At 45.2% G+C, this 22,500-nt stretch overlaps 1 protein-coding gene across 1 annotated transcript in view; it reads right to left on the bottom strand.

Moving 5' to 3' along the window:
* The window catches only part of rc3h1b (ring finger and CCCH-type domains 1b), a gene marked incomplete at both ends in the record, with an annotated part of 18,658 nt that extends 2,958 nt beyond the window's left edge, over positions 1–15,700 (bottom strand). The window contains 15 exons of the mRNA XM_080543388.1: positions 1,460–1,550; positions 2,073–2,295; positions 2,443–2,589; positions 3,326–3,481; positions 5,637–6,049; positions 6,311–6,525; positions 7,122–7,367; positions 7,819–7,931; positions 8,552–8,670; positions 8,854–8,986; positions 9,366–9,566; positions 11,785–11,960; positions 12,384–12,623; positions 13,455–13,575; positions 15,470–15,700. Of these exons, the coding sequence (XP_080399514.1) occupies positions 1,460–1,550; positions 2,073–2,295; positions 2,443–2,589; positions 3,326–3,481; positions 5,637–6,049; positions 6,311–6,525; positions 7,122–7,367; positions 7,819–7,931; positions 8,552–8,670; positions 8,854–8,986; positions 9,366–9,566; positions 11,785–11,960; positions 12,384–12,623; positions 13,455–13,575; positions 15,470–15,700 (2,825 nt within the window). The remainder of the gene's footprint in view (positions 1–1,459; positions 1,551–2,072; positions 2,296–2,442; positions 2,590–3,325; positions 3,482–5,636; positions 6,050–6,310; positions 6,526–7,121; positions 7,368–7,818; positions 7,932–8,551; positions 8,671–8,853; positions 8,987–9,365; positions 9,567–11,784; positions 11,961–12,383; positions 12,624–13,454; positions 13,576–15,469) is intronic.
* Positions 15,701–22,500: the final 6,800 nt, after the last annotated feature.

The raw sequence follows: 22,500 nt of genomic DNA on the forward strand, positions 1-22,500 counted from the left end.
AAGGCAAATATAACAACCAGTATTTATTATACTGGTTTTTATTATTATTTATTATTTATTATAATTAGTATTTATAATCTAATAAGAGGTATAAATTGATCCATATCAATGTATAACATAATTATAATTGAATATTGGATTGCTGTGGGCAATGCAGTCAGATAATGTCATTTTGACTTTACTCTCACCTGAAAAAAAAAATCGTATGTCCAACTATAAAAAACAGACATTTCCAATGCTTCAATCCACTGTCCATGTACTGTAAATATGCCATTATGGTAACATAAAGCCCAATTCTAGCAGAATAAGAAAGATAGTATCTACTTTAAGTAAAATAATAAAGTGCATCCAGTTAGCTCTTTAGCTGGCATGTGTGCCGCAGACTAGCTCATCTAATCACCTCTGAGCTAGCTAGTTAGCTTGCTAGTTCTTTGACACTATTTACACACCATGGAACTATAATCAGACACTTTCTAGTCACAATAATAACGACCAATTTTAACCAACTTTCTCTGTCAGAACACTCAGCAATTATATTTGCTAACGTTTCAACTTGCTTACTTTCTATCTGCAGACATCTCACCCGGCGAAAACTCTCTTGTGTCGCGCACTCGCGCAAAATCTTGTATTATTCTCCAGCGCGAAGCGAAGTGTGGAGATAGGTCTGGCTATGCGAGACTACTGGCGGACTAACGTTACCAAAGAGCCCATGGGCTTGCCACTCGCCAGATTCGGGTTGGGTGCATTTTAAAAAAGCGGATATTTTAGCCTACTTGTCAGATGTTTGGTGTCTACGTCCGTAATAATTCCTCTTTCCTGGGGGGGCGGGGGGTTCCGTTGGGGGGGCGGTAGGGGCAATGGTAGGGGAAACACTGTCCTGAATACTCATGAGTTATAAAGTTTTATAAATACAAGCAGGAATAGCCAGTGATGTAGTCTACGTGATACACAGGACTACGCCGTACACCCACTAGGAAAGGCCAAGGATTTCCGTATACCCACTTAAAAATGCGCGAGGATACGTAACAGCGTTTTGTGACAGAACTTTCACACTTTTGGACCATTGGGACTGACTATAGCGTCACGTACCATCAACGGGGGGGAAATGCGACATGAAATATGTCAAAATGCAGCACTATCATGCACAGATCAGCCTTATAACATGTAATGTTAGATATATAACGTTAGACAGGGAGTGCAGATGTATTTTTATGGCGTTCCGAAATTAACGATATGAGGCTGGGAGGGAAAAATCACAGTATACCCACTAGAAACAACTAGACTACACCACTGGGAACAGCTGTAAGAATGTACAAAGCAATGATAAGCTAGCTAGATTAGTTAAGTGTAAAGAATGATTGACAATGTGGCCTGGAAGAATGTCTAGACATATTGACAAATGACGGAATCAACAGATGATTAAACGGCACAATGGATTTGAGGAGTGGAGGCGCCGTACCGTTCGCTGAAGTGTCCCTGAGAGGAGGAGCCACTCTGGTGGGAGGGGTAAGACGCTCCGCCCCACCCGTGATTCCCATAGGAGTACTCCGCTGTGGGCAGGGAAACATGTTCATGTCCAATCATATGTCTAGTAAACATGGGTAAAACTGTAGTGTACACAACAGTGTATGCTGAGTGAAGGAGTGTGTATGTATGCTCAGTATAAAGCTGTGTGTGTATAAATGCCATTCCATGCTGGGGAAACTAAATTAAGCACAGCTTATTAAGTGTATCTAAGACTGTTTAACAGCAATTAAAGAAGTAGTCGGGGTCAAGGCTCCTGAACCAGCAGACTACTACACATGTAGCCACATCTGTATTTATTTATTTATTTTAATCATCATCATTACTTTTTAGTATTTTAATATCATAGCTATAGCCATCACTTTGCTCATTTTTATCATGATCTTACTGTTTTTATACTATACATGGCTGGCCCAGTATTGTTGTCTGTCCTTTATGTTGTGTTGTCATGTGTTGTTTTTAGAGAGTGGCGTGGCAAACTGAATTTCCCCCACGGGGATAAATAAAGTATACTTGAATTGAATTGAATTGACTCAGACCATCCTTACCAGCAATGGCCATGTGTTTGGGGTTGGGGCCCTGGGCAGTGGAGGCCATGGCCTGGACCGGGCCCGTGGTCTGGTAGCCCGTCTTGGAGGTGCGTGAGATGGCGCCGAAGCGTGACACGGTGGGCTGGGGGCCGAACGGGATTATGGGATCGTCGTCTCTCACCTCCGCCGTGCGCCGGGGGGCATCATGGGACTGATCCCTCAGACCTTTACCCTCTTGGTTCTGAACAAGAGACAGACGAAAGACGGATCAGGAACTATTGTGATTTTGTCCAATAAAAACACATTTTCTTTTCCGTTTCAGAGCCTTTTTTTTCGGGTTTTTCATGTGTATTGAGCCAATGAACCAATTGTTCTGTTCAACACTCACCATCATCTCCATAGCACCGACATCTTTGGGCTTGGCATCCTTGGTACCGATGTAGGATCCAATGGTGTCGCAGGACCATGGGGAATACTGACCGGCATAGTCAGGTTCTCTGCACTTCCCAAAAGCTTTGGAGCTCTCCTCACCATACTGGAGACAGAACACAAGTGTTAGGTTACTACCCTGCTTTGAGTTTGCCAATGATTTATGATATCATTTTATGGAGGGTCTATGAAAAGATTGAAAATGAATCAGGTTTCAAAAGGTAGGACTTGCAGAGGGACAAAATGTGTTCCGTTTACCATTACTTCCTGATTGAACAGTCCATTCCATTACTAGCTGAAGTCGACTTGACTTCATGAGAGTGAACTTATTTGATGGACACATGTACACGTCACATGGGAGTCTTAAAAATAACTGAGCAAGTGAAGTGGACTTCCTCTCATTTGGAGAATCGGAATTGAGCCAGAGTGACTTATAGATAGAGCACATAAAATGATCTCTGACCCCTCCCACCCTGCTCACCACCTGTTTCAACTGTTGCCCTCTGGACGGCGCTACAGATTCCTGGTCACCAAAACATCCCGTTTCAAAAGCAGTTTTTCCCCTCTGCTATAAGGACTCTCAACACCTGACTCACTGCACTAACCCTGCCAGACATACTGCACTTTATAAATTGTAAATATTGACTATGTTCTTGTCTTGTGGTTATGTGTGTATACATGTCCATGTGATAGTTATGTGCAATGTGCGTATGTTTTTTATTTATTTTTACACTGCTGTTTGAGCTTTTCCACCTGTACCGAAAACAAATTCCACTGACCTAGGTTGTGTGGTCATTAAACGATTCATTCATTCATTCATTATCAACCTGGGAGTGTCTCACCTCTGGAGGATAGTCGCTGGGGAAGGTGTGGGGGAGGGTGGGGGAGGCAGCGAAGGGCGGGGGGGAGATGACCTTCCTTTCCTCCAGCTGGGCCATCAGCTCCTTGCGGCGGCGGTGCAGGTAGTCCAGGCTGGGCTGGGAGCGGCCGTACTGTTCCTACGAGACCAGGGGAGACGACAACTCATCAGTCAACACTTCACTATCCTCACATCAATTATAAGCAACATTCATACACAAATAATAAAGAACACAACAATCAACCGAGTTACGATCACAAACTTGATAAACAAATGATCTAACTGTAATCAACAGAATTGAACAATGCCGATGTAAGATTCAAGGGAGACCAGGAGGTGCATCTCAAATGAAGTTTCCTCTCCTCGTCTCCATCTCTTCATCTGCCCTGATGTATAATTACTAGACAGTAGGGGAGTAACGGATCACCTAACTCACGGATCGGATCGTGTCACGGTTTTTGAGTCACGGATCGGATCATTTTTCGGATCAACACAAAACATTATTATTTTTATAAAAACTGCTTTTTCCTTGAATTCTGTAAAAACACCACTTTTATTATGTGAAAAAAACCAACAACATTCAAGATGTCAAAACGGGTAATATATATATATGTTACGGTACATGTGGGAATACGGTACATAGGGTTAAATAGGGTTAGGGTTAGGTGCTACGTCGATTTAGTACATGCTGGCATGTCTAACCCTAACCCTAACCTTAACCCTAACCCTAACCCTAGCACCCTAGCACCTAACCCTAACCCTAGTTTTCCCACATGTACCGTCTTCCCACATGTACAGTAACATATACACTACCGTTCAAAAGTTTGGGGTCACTTAGAAATGTCCTTATTTTTTAAAGAAAAGCACTGTTTTTTTCAATGAAGATAACATTAAATTAATCAGAAATACACTCTATACATTGTTAAAGTAGACAGGTGAGAGCAGATTCCTAGAGAGAATCCACCATACTGCCTTCACCCAATGCAATAACTGTTCATTTCTATGCAGCGGGGGAGAGGAGAGGAAAGCATATTTATTTAACATTATTTTATCTAGGTTAGTCTTGTTCATATGAAATCTCCTTTTCAAGAGAGACCTGGGTAATTGAGATTAAGGGGCTGGTCAATTAATTGTCCACCTAGGGCTATGGTGGTCATAGAATTGTAGGTAACGATATTCTGGTAAAGTGATTGCTTCATAACCAAACAATACCATGACCATTAAAATATCAACAAGCTTTCTGTAGAAAAACAGTTTTTCTGTAGAAAATGTGTTTTGGAAGCTGCATAGGAGACTAGTAAATCGAACTATTTTAGCTAGTTAGTTCAGCATGATCATTATTTAAATTTGACCGGTGGCCATACTTTATCCCTTACATAGAAGACTCCGCATTCCCCATTTACAAATGTGTTGGTCCTACTTTTAGAGTTCACTGCATGTAGGCTAGACATATGTTTTGATGTATGTAATATAGGCTGCTTTAGTCGTAGGCTATTTAATTAAATACAGTGTGAAGCCAATCCCGTCCATGCGCGACCTTCTTGGCTGGCGCTGTCCATGGTGCTAAAAGTAAGAATGTATTATCCCACCACAAGAACCATCCTGACAGTTTATGCCAGCATTTCCCGGGACATGCCAGCATAAACTGTCAACTTGGTACATGCTGGCATTTCCTGGGACATATTATACTGCTAGCATGTACCAAGTCGACGGTTTATGCTGGCATGTCCCGGGAAATGCCATTATGATCACTTCTAAATAGTAAGTCTTTGTTGACAGGCTTATTTGACAAATTACATTGCTGGACAAACACTCTAAAAGGCGTTTATTATTGAAATGGGACACCGTTGCTATTTTTAAATACCGCGGTATACAGTATCACCATATTACCGCCCAACCCTATAAGGAACCATGATTATAAGTTGTAAAAATAGTTAACTTTCCCCTTTAAGACACTGACCCACATTTTCGCGTGATGGATGCAGGGTTCGACAGTAAAGCCGTTTTACTTGCCCGGACCAAGTAAAACATTCGCCAGGGTTGTTTGCGCGAGCCCGACGACGCTGCTGGATCCTGGATATTTTTACCTGTGTGCAGCAAGAAAAACAGACGGCGCAGGCGCAAGACTAGACTATATGATCGTGAGTGAAGATATTATCAAAGCGTACGGGTGATCGACAGGCTCTAGCAGCGTTGTCGTGCTCGCGCAAACAACCCCGGCGAATGTTTTACTTGGTCCGGGCAAGTAAAATGGCGTTACTGTCGAACCCTGTGGATGGAAAAAGCAAACTCACCCTGACGTAAGGTCTCATGGGCACGGGCTGGACCCCCGGCGGGTAGTACCCCTCTGGCGGGTACCTCTCCCTGCCTGTAGCCTCCGGGTGGTAGAGCGAGCCCCCCTGGTTGGCCGAGGAGGGGTCCATGGGGGCGGGACTCATGCGGACCAGGTCGTCCCTCTGGGAGGGGTACGGTTGAGGCGGCGGCGGTGGTCCCGGGTAAGGCCCGTGGCGTCCCCGGGTGTCATAGTGTGGTGGGGGAGGGTAGGAGAAGGGTGGGCCTTGGGAGTGAGGGGCCGGGTAGGGGCGCTCGGGGGGGCCGTAGCTGGGGTAGGTGTCCTGGTAGGGGGGTCCGGCGGGCTCGCCAGGGGGTGGGGGGTTACGGATGTAGCGCTGAGGAACATATTGGGGGGGCTGCTGGTAGGGGTAGCCTGTAGAAGGGAGAAGGGAGACTGATATAAATATTTTGTGTTTTTTTCATTTAAATGGTCTTATGGTTCCTAAAGACAGAGCTCATGCACCTATTAATCCTTGCTCAGGCCACGCTAGACGCTATATAAGAATGAGACATTACTATGTCGTGTTTAAAAAGAATGACTCCTACAACCATTACAACAAGAACATCAGACAACAGTGTCATTAGATTGAAAGAAAATGTTACAGCCAAAACAAGTATTTTCATTGGAGCTCACCTGCAGGGTACTGAGAGGGCTCGTACTGAGACGCTGAGGGTGGGGGGCGCGTCTCGGAATAGTACATCTCCTGCATCTGCTGCTGGGGGTACATCTGAGGACCCCTGGACACCACGGGCATCTGCTTGGGCATGGGCATGTGCTCCACTGGCACCCTGGGGTGGGCCATAGCATGGGGGGGCAGAGACATCCCGGGTTTGGGCAATGAGTCCAGACTGAGAGAGAGAGAGAGAGAGAAGAGATATAGAGAAGAGGGGATGAACTGTTATTAAATAGGTAGGAGATTAAAGATTCTGGACCAGATGCCATGTGGTTGCTAAGTCAACCACAGATGATGTTTGTATATCATTCTCAAAGCGCATTGAGTTGCATCTTGTAAGAAATGCGCTATACAAATAAAATTTGATTTGATTTGATTTCAGTTAAGTTTGTCTTTAGTTGAGACAAAGTTTAGTTTTTACAAAAAACACTACTAATACTCATTCATAATCCAACTATAACCAACGATATTTCATATACGGAGATTAAAGAGTACAGTATTAATTGATTGCCCTTCTTGAAGTATGAATGTTCATTCAGCCCCATGTGCAGCACAGACATTTCTTTGTTTTGTTTTGAGTCCTCTCTTTTACTGTTTTTTCTTAGTTTCCTCCTTTTTTGTACTGTACTGTCCTTTTTGTTTTTGTTTTGTATTGTTCTAAAAATGTAAAAAAAACGGGTGATTTTATACTTTTAACAATTTGTGTATTTGGTATTGGTAACCCAATAAAGATACTTCTGAAAAAAAAAGAGTACAGGGTTTCCCACTTACGGGTCAGGGGGCGATCCTGGGGCGCTGGGGCTCCCTCCTTCCATCTTGATGGGTTTGCGCAGCAGGTCGTAGGGCCCGGGGTCGGTGCCGCGGGCGATGAGCTGGGGCAGGGGCGGCCCGGCCGTGCCGTTGGTGAGGGGCGAAGGCTTCCTGGTCACTCCTACGTCCATGGGAAGCCCCTCGTCTGACAGAAGGCCTGACGAGCCAGGGAGGCGAGCTGCCAGACGCTTGTTCATCTTACGGTACCTGCAACAGGAAACATGGTCACCTTATAGTACATAGATACACACAACAGTAAACATAGTCATCTCACAGTACATGCATACAAAACATGCTCATCTTACACTGTCTACAAACAAAACACTTTGGTTGTAAATGGCTGAGAAAATCGATGTCAGAATAGTCAGTAGGAGTGTCTAGACCAGTGTTTCTCAACCCTCTCCTCGGGGCGCCCCAGCCGCTCCACATATTTGATCTGTTCCACCACCAGCTCACCTGATTCAATTTATCAAGTACAAAGCAATTATGGTTTGTAGTTGATTAGTTGAATCAGGTGTGCTGGTGGTGGAACAGACCAAATATGTGGAGCGGCTGGGGCGCCCAGAGGAGAGGTTTGAGAAACACTGAGAGTCCACATTTAAAGAAGTGTGGTTCTTAAGATGACTGAAGATGGATGGCGGACGACAGGACAACTTACTTCTCGAGCTCCTCCTGTGAGTGGGCGAAGGTGCAGCTGGCGCCTCGGGGACAGCCCCCTTTCTGCTTCATGTCGCGGCACATGTAGGTCTTGTATTTACTGTGCTGAGGGGGCTACGGTGGGAGAGAGACAGAAGACGGGGGGGATATGAATACATCCAGATATTACTTTGGCACTATCAATCATAGCTGAGTTAAGGTCAATGCACACGGCGTGCGATTTTGTCGCACGACAACATTCGATTCTCAATTCTCACCAATGAATGAATGAATGAATGTGAATTGAGAATCGAATGTTGTCGTGCGACAATATCGCATCGCACGCCGTGTGCATTGTCTTATTCAAAACAATGGAATCGAATTCGGCGGTGCGACAAAATCGGTCCATTTTAATGAGAAGATACATAGGGTTCTCCCCCAGTGGCACTGCACTGCATTACTGACGTTTATTAATGTCAAAATGCGCTAAAACGCTCAATTAACTGAGGAACATAATACCGGTTTCACTTTGAACAATGATGTGATTGGTGATCAAAGATTCTCATGACTAAATATCAGTTTAATTTCAGCCCAACACGACAAGGTGGTGCAGTGCCCCTCTTACATTCTTGGGGAAGTACCCTGACACGGATGTAAGAAATAGTATTTCTGTACATCTAGCCAAAAAAACGGATCAATCTCTGCTATGCCGTACACTGAAAGTATGTGATGGTGATACGCATGGCAGAACAAACCTGTTGTGGGTCGGCTCCCTTCTTGCTGTGGTTCTGGATGAAGTCCACCAGGCCATGGACCACTGTTTTCACTGCCACCAGACCCTTCTCCAGCTGCTCCCACGTGGGAGGGGGCGCATCTATGGAACAGAGCAGGGTAGGGTAGGTGGTTTAGTCAAATACATGTGAGGGATTAAAAAATCATATGCATGTGCGTGATGCGTGAATGGCAGGGGGGAATCTACACAAATAATTCCTATTATTTTTTACTCAAAACAGCTAAATTTAGCTGAAAAGTGACTCGTTTGCATCCCTGGTCTTACCAGGGCTGGGGTCGATGTTGGCCAGGAGCTCCAGGTGCGGTCGGAGCCGGTTGAGGTTGGCAGGATCACCTGTCCTCTGCAGAGCGATGGTGAGCTCCTGCACGCTCTGAGCAAACGATGCCGGCGTCTGCAACTGGGGGGACGCGAGAAGGGAGGGAATGACATGAAATTACGACATAAAAGTGAGACAGCAATCTTGACGTTTCATGTCTGGAAAGACGTAAGAAAATACATGAACATGCGACATCAAAGAGGTTTCCACATTGTGCCAGTAGTAGTAACACTAGTAGTAGTACACAAGCATGAGCGTGCACGTGTGCACACACGCGCACACACACACAGACACTTTGAACTTTTAACAATAGTCAGAACACCCGCATACCTTGTCAATAATGGAGCGCACGCGCACACACACACACACACACACACAAACACACACACACACACACACACACACACACACACACACACTATTTAAACGTTTAACACTAGTCATATAGACACCCAGGTACCTTGTCGATGATGGACTGCATGTGGGACTTGTGGGACTGGTCTCCGTACAGCAGGGAGGACCACTGGTCAGGGGCAATGCGCAGGCCGCCCTCCATGGCGATCTGGACGATCTGGGAGTCGTGCTCACGCCTCAGCGCCTCGTACGTCCTGAACTCCTCCTTCAGCTGCATCAGGGAGGAGTCCTCGTCTCGCTTGGTCACCTAGACAACCAAGAGGAAGAGCAAGAGAAGGAAGTTATTAAAGTGTAAGTAAAGTAGTAAAAGTGTAGTAAAGTTTTCATTGCTCAGGAGGACACATTCGATGAGTGTGCATAAGACTAGGGTTGGGTGATATCTGCATTTTCTAGGAGATGTCACTTAATACAACAATATCGTCCATTGCTGTGTAGACAAAATGCATGTTAATGTAATTTATAACAAAGAAAATGCAACTTGCACTTGGTGGGAGGTGCAGTATGTGCATGAAGCAGACAGACGAGGAGATGAGGAAAAATTACTTGTGTTTCAGCAATGGTAAATGGTAAATGGACTGCACTTATATAGCGCTTTTTTTGCTGCTCCAAAGCGCTTTACAACGGCCTCCCATTCACCCATTCATTCACCCATTCACACAACAATGGCGGCAAGATGCCATGCAAGGCGCCGGCCCGCTCACTGGGAGCAATTTTGGGGTTCAGTGTCTTGCCCAAGGACACTTCGACATGTGGCCAGCCGGGGCTCGAACCGCCGATCTGCCAACCATGTGATCATTAGGCAGCGACTCCACCTCCTGTGCCACAGCCGCCCCGCCCCGCAATCAGCCAAACCGTTGCACAAATGAAAATCAGAAAATGTATACGAAGAACTAATTGGCTTTATTTGGAGCCTAATAGAAGCTACTGAAGAGAATCAGTTGCAGCTTATACTTTTATTTTATTTTATTATTGGTAAGTTTTTGCAGGGCTATAGGCTGTTTCAAATGTGCTCATTATAGCCTTGATAATGGCATCTTTCAAACTTGCGATTGTAATTTTTTTCTGTTCTTCAGTCGGTGAAGTCATGAACATGTAACATGCATTCGGTAGCTCCTCGAGGAGTGTGCAGCTTCCATGTAAGGCGCTGTACTTGTGTGAAATGTTCTTAAGTTAGTGACACTAGTTAGTGAGTCTTATTAGTCACACACAAAACCAACAACGTAACAATAAAGTAACAATACTGGGTCAGCAAATATATGTGTGTGTGTGTGCGCGGGCCGAGAGAAAGAGGGGAGAGGTGAGAATTTTTTTAAGACTCATTCAAGAGCCAGCTAATCACTGTGCTACCATTTCTTACCCTCAGATCACTATATATCACAACCAATACATAGAGAAATCTAGCTTATTTACATTGCAAAAACAATAGCAAGCATGTTCATCCTTACATTTCACCACTGATTAAAACGCATAGAGCTGAAATGTTCCATTGTTTTGAGTTTGTTGATCTGGGAAGATGTATGATTTCAGTTTAGAGACATTACTACATAAGTAGTCCTTAATTTAAGTTATTTATTTTGAAACTCAAGGATATTTTTAAAAAACCTTCCCCAGGCAATTTTCCCATGGGCGGTTCAATTTATTTTCTCAACAGTTAAAAAAAGGCACGGTACAAAACAGGTGGGATAAGGACTAAGAATCCTATTACTTCACTAATACAGTAAATAGAATACCTCATTTATCATAAGACGATAAAACATGTTCACTGAACGTTACATTTTAAAATAACATGTCGTCTTGCCCACTAGTGTCTCAATCATCTTTGATGTCAAACATCGTCAATAGCATTGTCCATCGGCCCAACCGTGCATAAGACATTACACTATATCACAGTTAATCAACAGACAAATGAGTAGGAAGCTTAGGGCATAGCCACGCCATGTCGATACGCCACTTTGGAGCCGTTCTGATCTCTGGCCACACACACACACACAAGCGTTCACACACAGTCGCACACATTTTTACCGGCCACAGAGATTTCAAAAGTTTGCGGAGTCAGTTCTCGAAAACTCTCGAGTTGTGTAGCCGCGAGGTGCAAGGTTATCAAAGCATCACAGATTTAGACGAATCCGGCTCTGTGTAGCCCAAGCCTTAAGGCCAATGCACACGGCGCGCGATTTTGTCGCACTGCCGAATTCGATTCCATTGTTTTGAATGAGACAATGCACACGGAGTGAGATGCGATATTGTCGCACGACAACATTCGATTCTCAATTCACACCACCGAAGTCAACAACACGGCCCAGGACAAAATCGCACGCCGTGTGCATTGGCCTTTACAGTACTAGCAGGGACTGGACCAACAACCGAGGTCCACCTTGAAACAAGACCCTGTAGGCTGGACGCACGTTCTAACCTATTTATGTATGCATGTCAATGTGTGAGTAGAGGAGGATAGGTAGACCTACCTTAAAGCAGGAGGCCCTGTAGAGGAGCTGCACCACATGGCCTATGCTGGTCTTGGAAGCCTGGGGGAAGCGGGGCTCCAGTCTCTGGACCACGAAGAGAACCAGGACCTTCCTGGAGAGAGCAGAGCCGTCCTCCAGAGCCAAGAGCACCAGCTTCAGAGCCTCCTCCTGCATGGCTGGAGGGAGAACAAAACAAAACAAAAAACACATAAGCACAAAAAAAACACATTTATCCAAAGATTTCTAGACCCATGGTCGTCTTTTGTGTTTTAGAGCCATGGAGTGCAACCTTCAGGGCAACCCACAGTTTAGCTGTGAGTGTGAGTGTGAGTGTGAGTGTGAGTGTGTGTGTGTGTGTGTGTGTGTGTGTGTGTGTGTGTGCCTGTGTGTGAGTGTGAGTGTGAGTGTGAGTGTGTGTGTGTGTGTGTGTGTGTGTGTGCATACATGCTTGCCTGTGTGTGTGTGTGTGTGCCTGACTGTGTGCTGGTGTGCGTGTGTGTGTGTGCCTGTGTGTGTGTGTGCCTGACTGTGTGCTGGTGTGTGTGTGTGTGTGCCTGTGTGTGCGTGTGTTATGAGAATTCTAAATTCTATCTGCGTACCTGGGCCCAGGAACTGGCAGCCGCGGGCCCGGACAGCGGCCCACAGGTTGGAGCTGAGCTGCTGTGGGTTCTGGTGCTGCAGGATGAGCTCGGTGACGGTGCGCTCCCCCAGAGAGCGGGCCGCCCTCATGGCCCGCACCCTCCCCTCCTCCTCCACCAGCTGACAGTGGACCAGGGTGACCAGCTTCCTCTGCATGGGGCGACTCAGCATACTCTGGGCGGTGCTACTCAGACCGACACCTGGAGATAGGAAAGAACTGTTAGCATTTATGGACGCTGCTATTTCGTTTCTGTGGCCAATATCTCAATTTCTATGCATCAGGTCTGTTCATATACACATGTACATACACTTCAGCCATGCTAATAGTGCATAACCTGGAACTCCCTCCCCACAGTGATCCGCAACGCCCCCCACCCTGGACTCCTTCAAACTAGCCCTCAAAACCCATCTGTTCTCCAAGGCATTTGGCCCCTAGTCATTGTTTTAGTTTTTGCTTTGTTTGTTTTCTGTTTTGTCTGTCCGTTTCATCCCCTTGTACAGCGTCCTTGGGTTTTTGAAAGGCGCTATATAAATTCAAGTTATTATTATTATTATTATTATAAACAAATTCAAAAAGAAAGAAAGGGAAATGGGAGGGAAAAGGAAAATGGACGTGGATTATTATCGGGCGATGGGAAGACTAGCATGGTAGTGAGAGGATGACAAAAAGAAATATGGTGAATTCATTGAATGAGTAAAACAGTGACAGGGACATTGTAGTCCTCAGTTCAAGCAAAGGCGGCTGTGGCGCAGGAGGTAGAGCCGCCGTCTAATGATCGCAAGGTTGGCAGATTGGCGGTTCGAGCCCCGGCTGGCCACATGTCGAAGTGTCCTTGGGCAAGACACTGAACAAACCCAAATTGCTCCCAGTGAGCGGGCCGGCGCCTTGCGTGGTAGCTTGCCGCCATTGGTGTGTGAATGTGTGTGTGAATGGGTGAATGAGAGGCCGTTGTAAAGCACTTTGGATAAAGGCGCTATATAAGTGCAGTCCAAAGGCAATTCATGAGTGTTGAGTTATGTGTCCACGTTACCTCTGGTGTTGCTGAGGGGTTTGAGGTAGAGGGCCAGCTCCTCCACACACTGCCTGGCCTCCTCATAGTGCTGTGAGTCCTCTGGGCTGGTGATCAGGGCCACTGGCTGAGCCTTAGGAACCTGGGGGGGACCAGAGAAAAAAATTAGGTAGCACATCACAATTGTTGCACATGCAAAACTATTTGGTAGTGGAGGCGAGTTTCCTTAACATTAAAATGTTAAGAAGCTCTTAGGGCACATGGAAAAGATCTAAAATGAATCAAATTCATAAGTAGCATATCAATACTAAAAACACACAGAAGACATGACACCGTTTCACATCCTGAATGGTAGTAGATCCATGGTGGAAAAAACACTCTACTCATCAGTGAACACTTTGAATGGAAATGTCTGTTCTGCTAATAATATGATTCTAATGGGCGTGAGGTGAGCTGAGAGAATTGACTTAATTCACAGAACTTGCATTATTGACACAGCGTGACATTAGAATTATAAGGTTATATCTCAATTTTTGTCAAAATTGAGTTTTTTCCATAACCTGATCCATTAGGTGTTTATTGATGCCTGTGTGGTGTTATTTTTAAAATGTTGACATTTTTTAGTTGGTAATTAATAAAATACAAAGGTTCCTCCTCACAAAACATAATGGAATGTAAAAACTTTGACGCTCAATATCTCTGAACTACCCTAAACGGAGATAGAACCTTATCATTCTAAACGGAGATAGAACCTTATCATTCTAAGCTCACGACATACCTGGCTGAGAGTAGACAATTATAGTAACGTTACGTAACACACCTTACACACATTTTCCTGGCAACTTTACCAACAAAACAAAACATCAATGTCTGCCACACCCTTCTGAGCCATGACCTCTCACAGTAATACCACCTGCACTACCACACCCACTACCACTACCACACCCACACCCACACCACACCCACAATTAAAGTGGACCTACCCCTGTAAGCAGCATTATCAACAAATCTGAGATCCTACCTTTATGGCTACATTCCTCACAGCTACAGGCTAGATAATATTGAAAGGTGTCAATATGCATTACCTCCCAAAAAAAAAAAAAACATAAGCCCCTTTCACACATACAAACCTTCCCAGTAGATTCCATGCAATTTCCAGAGTCGACTTAAGTGTGAATGGGACTGACCACCAGGGAAATCCGCACAGGCAATTTCCCTGGTCGAGACCATGTATAATTCCATGCAATTTGCAGGGTCGCTCCATGTCGGAATAGACCCATACACAACTCTGATCGCAAAAGAATTCTGATTACCTAAACAAAGGAAGTTCACTGATCACTAGGTGAATAGAATGGCTATTAAAATGCCTATATCCTCAGATCTTACGCAAGGACCCGGTTCTTAAATTGCGTGGTTAGTGATGGGCTTGCTTGCTTGGAAGTTCAAAGCATATTTGTGCATAGAGTATCCTAGTCGTCCAAGATCTATTTGTGCAAACAAATCTGGGACCACCAGGGTGTGAGCTATAGAACTGCCACCATCCTGACACTCCTCCATCCTGCCCTTTCAGATGTAAGAGGACAAAGGAAAGAAGGACACGCATGCAACACAGACCATCCAGGGTTCGACAGTAACGCCTTTTTACTTGCCCGGACCAAGTAAAACATGCGCCGGGATTGTTTGCGCGAGCCCGACGACGCTGCTAGATCCCGGATATTTTTTACCTGTGTGCAGGAAGAACAACAGAAGGCGCAGGTGCGAGAATACACTAGATAATCGTGAGTGAAGATATTATCAAAGCGTACGCGCCTGTCGATCACCCGTACGCTTTGATAATATCTTCACTCACGAGTATCTAGTCTAGTCTCGCGCCTGCGCCGTCTGTTGTTCTTCCTGCACATAGGTAAAAAATATCCGGGATCTAGCAGCGTCGTCGGGCTCGCGCAAACAATCCCGGCGAATGTTTTGCTTGATCCGGGCAAGAAAAAACGGTGTTACTGTCGAACCCTGCTCCATCTCTTCTAAGCCAAACTCACCTGTCCTCCCACCAGCTGCAGCAGGGCCGTGTTGACGGGTAGTTGCTCGATGTCGGTGCTGATGGCCGTCTGGTCGAAGGGGCAGGCCTTGCGGTGCAGCTTGTTCAGGCACATCTTGCAGACGGTGTGGCCGCAGCCCAGGCTGATGGGCCGCCGCACGGTCTCCTCGAACGTCTGCGTGCAGATGGGGCACAGCAGGAACTCCGTCCATTGCGGGGCTTGCACAGGCATGGTGTAGGGGTAATGTGTAGGGTGGGTGGGTGTGGGGTGCGTGTTTTTTTTTTTTTTACAAAGAAAAAAAATGTATGAAAGATTCCACTGGAATCAAGAATTTTCTTCGAACTCAATTGTTCTCAAATGTTCTCACACATTGTGGATGCTGATCACATCACGTGACAAATCCTTAAAAGAGAGAGAGGGGGGGGGGGGACAAAAACAATCAGAATAAATGGATTAATTAAAACCTGGGGATTCCATTGACTATCACAGAACTATAACATAGGCTAATCTGAGACAAGTGCACTGATAGACAACATCCCAATATCTACAGCTAACTAAGCTTCCGGTTATTATTGTTCATATTTTCAGTGGCAGTAAACCTACATCTTGTCACACTTAAGCTAGCTTAACTAAACATTGTTCAACTGACACACACTGACGTTGCCATGATTTGATAAAACACTTGTTATGACCTGTGTGTCAACATGGCCGCATAGATATTCCCTTGGCTTTAGCGTCAATCCTGCCTGGCTGGATGTATTAACACTCACAGAGACACTAGACAGCAGTTTGCTATCATTTAGTAGAAATCATAGGTAGATATTACACAGACACACTGCCCAAGAACCTAACCATGGAGCTAGCTAACCTACCCATCCCAACACGGTGACCAGACGTGAGATTCTGGTTCAGCTGGTGCCTGAATATCGAATTCAAAATGGCTAAAACCTAAAAGACAATCCGCCGGTAAGCTAAGCTACTGCTAGCTACGACCTGACCTGGTGGCTCCTTTAACACTTATGGAAAAACTGCTCAAACGGCAATATTAGGGAGCAACAAAACGTCCCAAAGCAACAAAGCTCAGCCAGATCAGGGTCTATTTCAGACAGATCCATAACATACGAGATCAAAACAACATCTTAGCCTGTGGGCCTTTCTATCTTCCTATCTGGGCTAAACGAACAGCGCTAGCGGTGGACAAAGAGACACATATGAGCTAGTTTAGTGGAGCTAGCAGCATATTGACTTACTACATTACGATGCGCACATTTAGTAATTTTGAGTACCTTAATTTTCAGTTACACTGGACCAGTGGTACATCAACTTTCATCTATTATATAGAAAATGATCTACAAGGAAGCGATATATCCCATACATGTAGGGTAAATGCGACACGATAAGCATAATATTGTATATATCGGGGGACATGTTAGCTGGCTAACTAATGCTAACTTAACTAAAGGCGATGGGGTGGCTAAGGCTAAGAGGCTAGAGGCTAGTTAGCTGGTTAGCTTAGTTCTAGAACGTTTAGAACGTTACGTTATTGGTCAGGTTAGTTGCCTAGCGACCGGTTACATCGATTGTGATTGGCTGTTTATTAACTAACATTTAGTTAACTAGTACACAAAAACACTAGCTAACTTAAATGACACCACAATGTATAATAATGTCTATGTTAGCTTACATACATTAGCCAGCTAGCTTAGCTAAGCTAACACTAGCCAGCCATTTTAGCTCCTGGCCCGTTTTCATGTGTGGCAATAATAATAATAGCTCCCGATTATGTAACCTAAGCTAAGCTAACTAGCTAACCTGCCGCTAAACGGTAAACCCCGTAAATGTAAATCGACTCTTAATTCTCTTAGTTCGAACTTAGAACTTAGAACGTAGAACTTAGAACGTTAGAACTCTTAGTTCTTATACGAAAAATCCAATCAATCGTTATGTAAAAGGAAAGTAGCTAGCCAGGCTAAGCTAACCTTAGATGACTGGGTTGGTTGGTTGGTTGCTAGCTACTAGCCAGGCTAAGCTAGCTAGTAACGCTACTGTTCCAGCTAGCCTAACGTTACCTGAGGGAAAAACTAGGCGTAACGAAAATAAACGGCTAATAAAAAACCCTAATTAATCAATCGTTTTGACCCGTTGTTACGGTTACGTTGCGTTCAATACATGCACGAGTGTGTTACTTACTCATTCCAAAAATAATTTGGAAGATTTTCTTTCATCTGTCTGTAGGAAAATGTGTTATTTCATCCGTCGCCATGTCGACTGGTGCAGCTTTGGCAGCTGCCCGGAGTTTCAGGGGTGTCACAGAGAGAAACCAACCGAGTGCCACACTTCCTCTGTTTGACCAGAGGGTGGCGCTGTTCCTCTGTTTGACCAGAGGGTGGCGCTGTTCCTCTGTTTGACCACAGGGTGGCGCTGTATCCCAATCCACAGCGCAAAACACATTAGCAGCAACATCTGCAGTGGTGGTCTGTGGTCACATCTGGTGAATGAATGTGCCCTACTTTCTATCATTAATCAGGCACAGCCTGCCATGCCATTTCGCTCTAACTAGTGTGTGTGTGTGTGTGTGTGTGGGTGTGTGTGTGTGTGTGTGTGTGTGTGTGCGCCTTTACACTTTTTTGCTCCAGTAGCCTGTAGATTAGGATATGCCGTTTTAACCCCACTGCTTTATCCTACTGCTATATATACAGTCAGATGATGACACGATGGCCTAATTATTTCAAAGATAGATGATAGTCTATTAACCTACAGTAGTTGTGTGCAGGTTAAAGGATGATGTGTGAGTGTGTGTGGTGTGGTGGATTGCATCCCACTTACGCAACAGGAGCTTCAGTCCGCCTGAGCGAAATGAAAGTAAGCATTTGTGTTAGCCTATTTACATTTTTGTCCTAATCCGTCTGATTTCTGCAAGGGATTAACGGACCGGACCAATCATGAATATTGAGAGACACCGACTGTTCGCTTCACACTGTTTGAACTGGAAGTAGTGCCGACCGACAGTATATCAAACAGACCATGACCAAGCGCAGAAATAAAACCTGGGAAAAATAACTGTTTATAAATAGAGGAAAGTTCCATTTTGAGAGGATGCGCTCAAGCGTTGCAGAGCGTCCAGAGTCTTTTTTGTTTAGAACAGATTTGTTGTGTTCGCGCGCTCACTTCAATCTGACTTTCTTATATCAGAAGAAGACATAATCTGGAATTGTTCAGGACAGGTATGTCTATTTCTTATATTTTTGTTATTTATATGTTGTTATTCCCTGTTGTGATGCCTCTTTGTACAAGCTATAAATAAACCGTTCAGGCAAAATAGCTGGATTAATTTATACATCTCTTTTAGCCAAGCCATTGACCTATGCTACATTTACAAGACTCCACTCCAGTGCTATATATACATATTTCTACTGTGATTATTAAATTCGTTTACACGAACTAGACAAATTCAGTGCTGTGAAACATTTGTGAAAATAAAAGGACAATTCAACTAAATTACCGGTTCTCATCTTTCAGTTTAGCCTACATACAGTATATATTGAGTATAGCCTATCTTATCATCCAGTATTTAATTACATGTATTTGATGACGTCAGCGGTATATTGTCATTCCTTGGTCATCACACAGGCTTCTCACGCACTGCTGTCTAATCTAATCTAACCCTCATTCCAACAGATCTAACATCCTCTACAGCAATCAATGGATAAATGATGCAGAATGATGTCCTGAGTCTTCTACTTTAGGTATCCTATAACAGGCCTATTTTACTTAATCATCTACGGAAACAGTGAGGCCTTTTTTCCTTCTTACAGGTTCTATCAAGACGTTGTGCTCTTTACCTTGCCAGCCAATGGAGAAGGAGGTAGTGGACATCAAAGGAAAGTCGTCATCCCCCACCACTTCACTGCCTTTGACGACACAATCTGACCACCACGGCTTCCTCTTCAGCCCCATCCCCGAGCCTAGGACCCCCTCGCCCTCCTCCTGCTCGCCCTCCCCTCCTCCTCCTCCTCCTCCTCCAAGCACGGCTGTGCATGCCCTGCAATCCAAGGTGAAGGCCTTATCACAAAGGAGGCCTAGGGGGAGGGAGAGGGATAGGGAGAGAGAGGACAGGCTTCCGGGTCCAGATCACTTCCAATCAGGGGGGGGAACTATTCCGTTGCAGGCCCTGGTTGGAGGAAAGAAGGGCCAAGGCAGGGGGAAGGCGTCACCACCTGCTCCATCCCTCCAATCAGGGGGGACTATTCCATTGCAGGCCCTGGTTGGAGGAAAGAAGGGCCAAGGCAAGGAGAAGGCGTCCCTCCTACCTGCTCCGTCCCGGTACTCCGACCAAGTGCAGAGGTCCACCAGCAGCAGTGAGGAAGAGGAGGTGGAGACCAGGTTACAGCTCCATGCCTACCCGTTGAAGGTCGAGGTTGAACCGCAGAGGGAACAACGGGGTGGGGGTCGGGGGTTCACGGTGAAGGGAGGAGCAGAGAAAGGGGAGAGAGGATGCCCAGCTAAGAGCACGCCAGGGCAGACATGCTCCCGCAGGTTGGGAGAAGGAGCCAGTTTGGAGAACATCCAACAGTCGGATGTTGGCAGCACTGGCAGGACCAAGGAGGACCCCCCTCCTCCTCCTCCCTCATCCGCCTCCTCTTCCTCGTCGAGACACTGGGCACCTCCTAAAGGCTTCTGGAGGGTGGCACGCCCAGAGACCCTGCTTCTGAACGGGGTGGGCATTCACCAGTCTCCCTCCTCATTGGTGGGAGCGTCTCTGAAGGGCATTAGCACTGTTAGTGCTTCGTTTTCAGGGCCCCAGTGGAAGCAGAGGCTGGCCGAAGCAGCAGAAACAAGGAGTGCTGCTGTTGGGGACATGGGTGGTGGGAGCGAAACCTACTGTGACATCCAGCGCTCTGACAGCCTGGAGAGTTACCTGGAGAGGTGCGAGCAGGAGACCAGGCCGGAGGAGCCCATCGGGGGCCTGTGGAGGGCAGACAGCTGGGAGAGTGTGTGCTCGCATGGCGGGTCGCTCTCGCTCGACGAAAGGGTGGAGGCCAACCAGAGGGTCCGCGGACGGTCGCTTGACAGACGAGGGTGCGGTGACAGGAAGGAGGCGCAAAGCAAGGCCAGATGTATGTATCGTAATGGAGACGAGCCCAACAAGAAAGATGATAGAGGTATGGGCTAGCCAGTACCCAGAATCCTTCACTTACATCATTGATCTCTTGACCAATGTGAGATGTAAATCAATGCGGGTGTGTGTACTTGTGTACGTGTTTTTGTTTGGATGATAGTAGGGTTGAACCACAGTGCATGATCAGATGATAATGCTTTATTTATTCTTTTACCAATATGTTTATTGTTTTTCTTGAAAGTAGAACTAAATAAATGAAATAAAAAATAGAAAATAAAAAACAGAAAAAATAAACAAAAAACACAAAGGTGCTACCATGAGGGTAAAACAAACTTTTTTTTTTTTTTTTTTTTTTTTTTACAGTATTCAGATCTAGTAAAGATAGGGTATAGGCTAGTTGGGACATGTTACAAATAGAGCACATTGTCAAAAGTCTAAGATAATGCTTTAATACCTCTGTGAAATCTGCCTCCTTGTTTTTGTCGAACATTATGCAACAACTATGAGCTTGGGGAAGATCCATGTCAGGAGTTCAATGTCAGGGCTTATGAAACATTTATTATCATATAAAAACCCTACCTTTATTTACAGAAAAGAAATGTGACCATTGAATATGATCTCTGCAGTCACTCTTAGACCACACACTACTACAATTCCAATGTACTTCTGTGACTTGTGTTGCACTAGGTTTGGAAAATTATTAAAAGAAAATAACATTTAAAAAAATGTAATGTTTTTATTTTCTGTCTGTATTTCTTTCCTGTTTCTCTAGGCCTGTCTTCATTTCAAAACACTGACTGGGATTTAACCATTCAACCACCGGAGCTTGAACCCCACCCCAGGTAAACAATGTGATAAATATAGATGGTAGTTTTAGGGAGCAGTGATGAAGCAGTGGATGCTAGTTTGCTGAAACCGTCTAGATTCTCACTACCGGGCCTGTAGATTGAAACACAAAATAAGCTAAAATAATGTCTGGGGACCTAATTGTATATAAACCCCTCAAAAAAAGTTCAGAAACACTTTTTTTGTTGATTATTCCCCCCCTTTAATAATACCAATTGGTATTGTATTTTATATCGTTGGAAAGCCTGATTAGTCACCTTTACAACGAGGTACAACTTGTAAGGATCATGCATTTGTGGAATGAGCAACACAGCTAAACGTGTGGGTAGCGGCCCAAAAATATTTGCCAAAATCCCCTATATTCTTCTGTTGGTATTCACTCTCGTTTTGAGTTGCTTGGTGGATTGGATGATTGCACTCTTCCACAGTAATAAGGAAAAAACAACACATATTGGGCATTTTTACACTTTATTAATTTTACATTGTCAGGGACCTCAGTAGTGTGTGGAAGATCCATACGCAGTCACAACAGCTTGGCACCTCCTCCTCATGCTGGTCACCAGCCTGGTCACACACTGCTGTGGGACGGCATCCCATTCCTCAACTAGGATTTGCCGCAAGTCAGCCAACATGGTTGTGTTGGTCACTCTGGCACTTACAGCACGCCCAAGCTGATCCCACAAGTGTTCAATTGGGTTGAGGTCTGGACTCACGGCAGGCCATTCCACCCTCTCCACTCCCAAATACTGGAGGTGCTCTGTGATGATCCTGGCTCTGTGGGGGCGAGCGTTGTCATCATGGAGGATGGAGTTAGGTCCCAGATTCTGGAGATATGGGATCGCCACTGGCCCCAGAATATCATTCCTGTCAATTAGGTGCCATTCAAGTGCCAGTCACACACCTGTGACTGACATACACCTGCCAGCACTTGAAGCTCAAAACGAGAGTGAATACCAACAGAAGAATATTGCAGGGGATTTTGGCAAAAAATGTTGGGCCGCTACCCACACGTTTAGCTGTGTAACTCATTCCATGAATGTATGATCCTTACAAGTCGTACCTCGTT

This window comes from Nansenia antarctica (assembly GCF_963989245.1).
Source record: "Nansenia antarctica genome assembly, chromosome: 12".
Lineage (NCBI taxonomy): Eukaryota > Metazoa > Chordata > Actinopteri > Argentiniformes > Microstomatidae > Nansenia > Nansenia antarctica.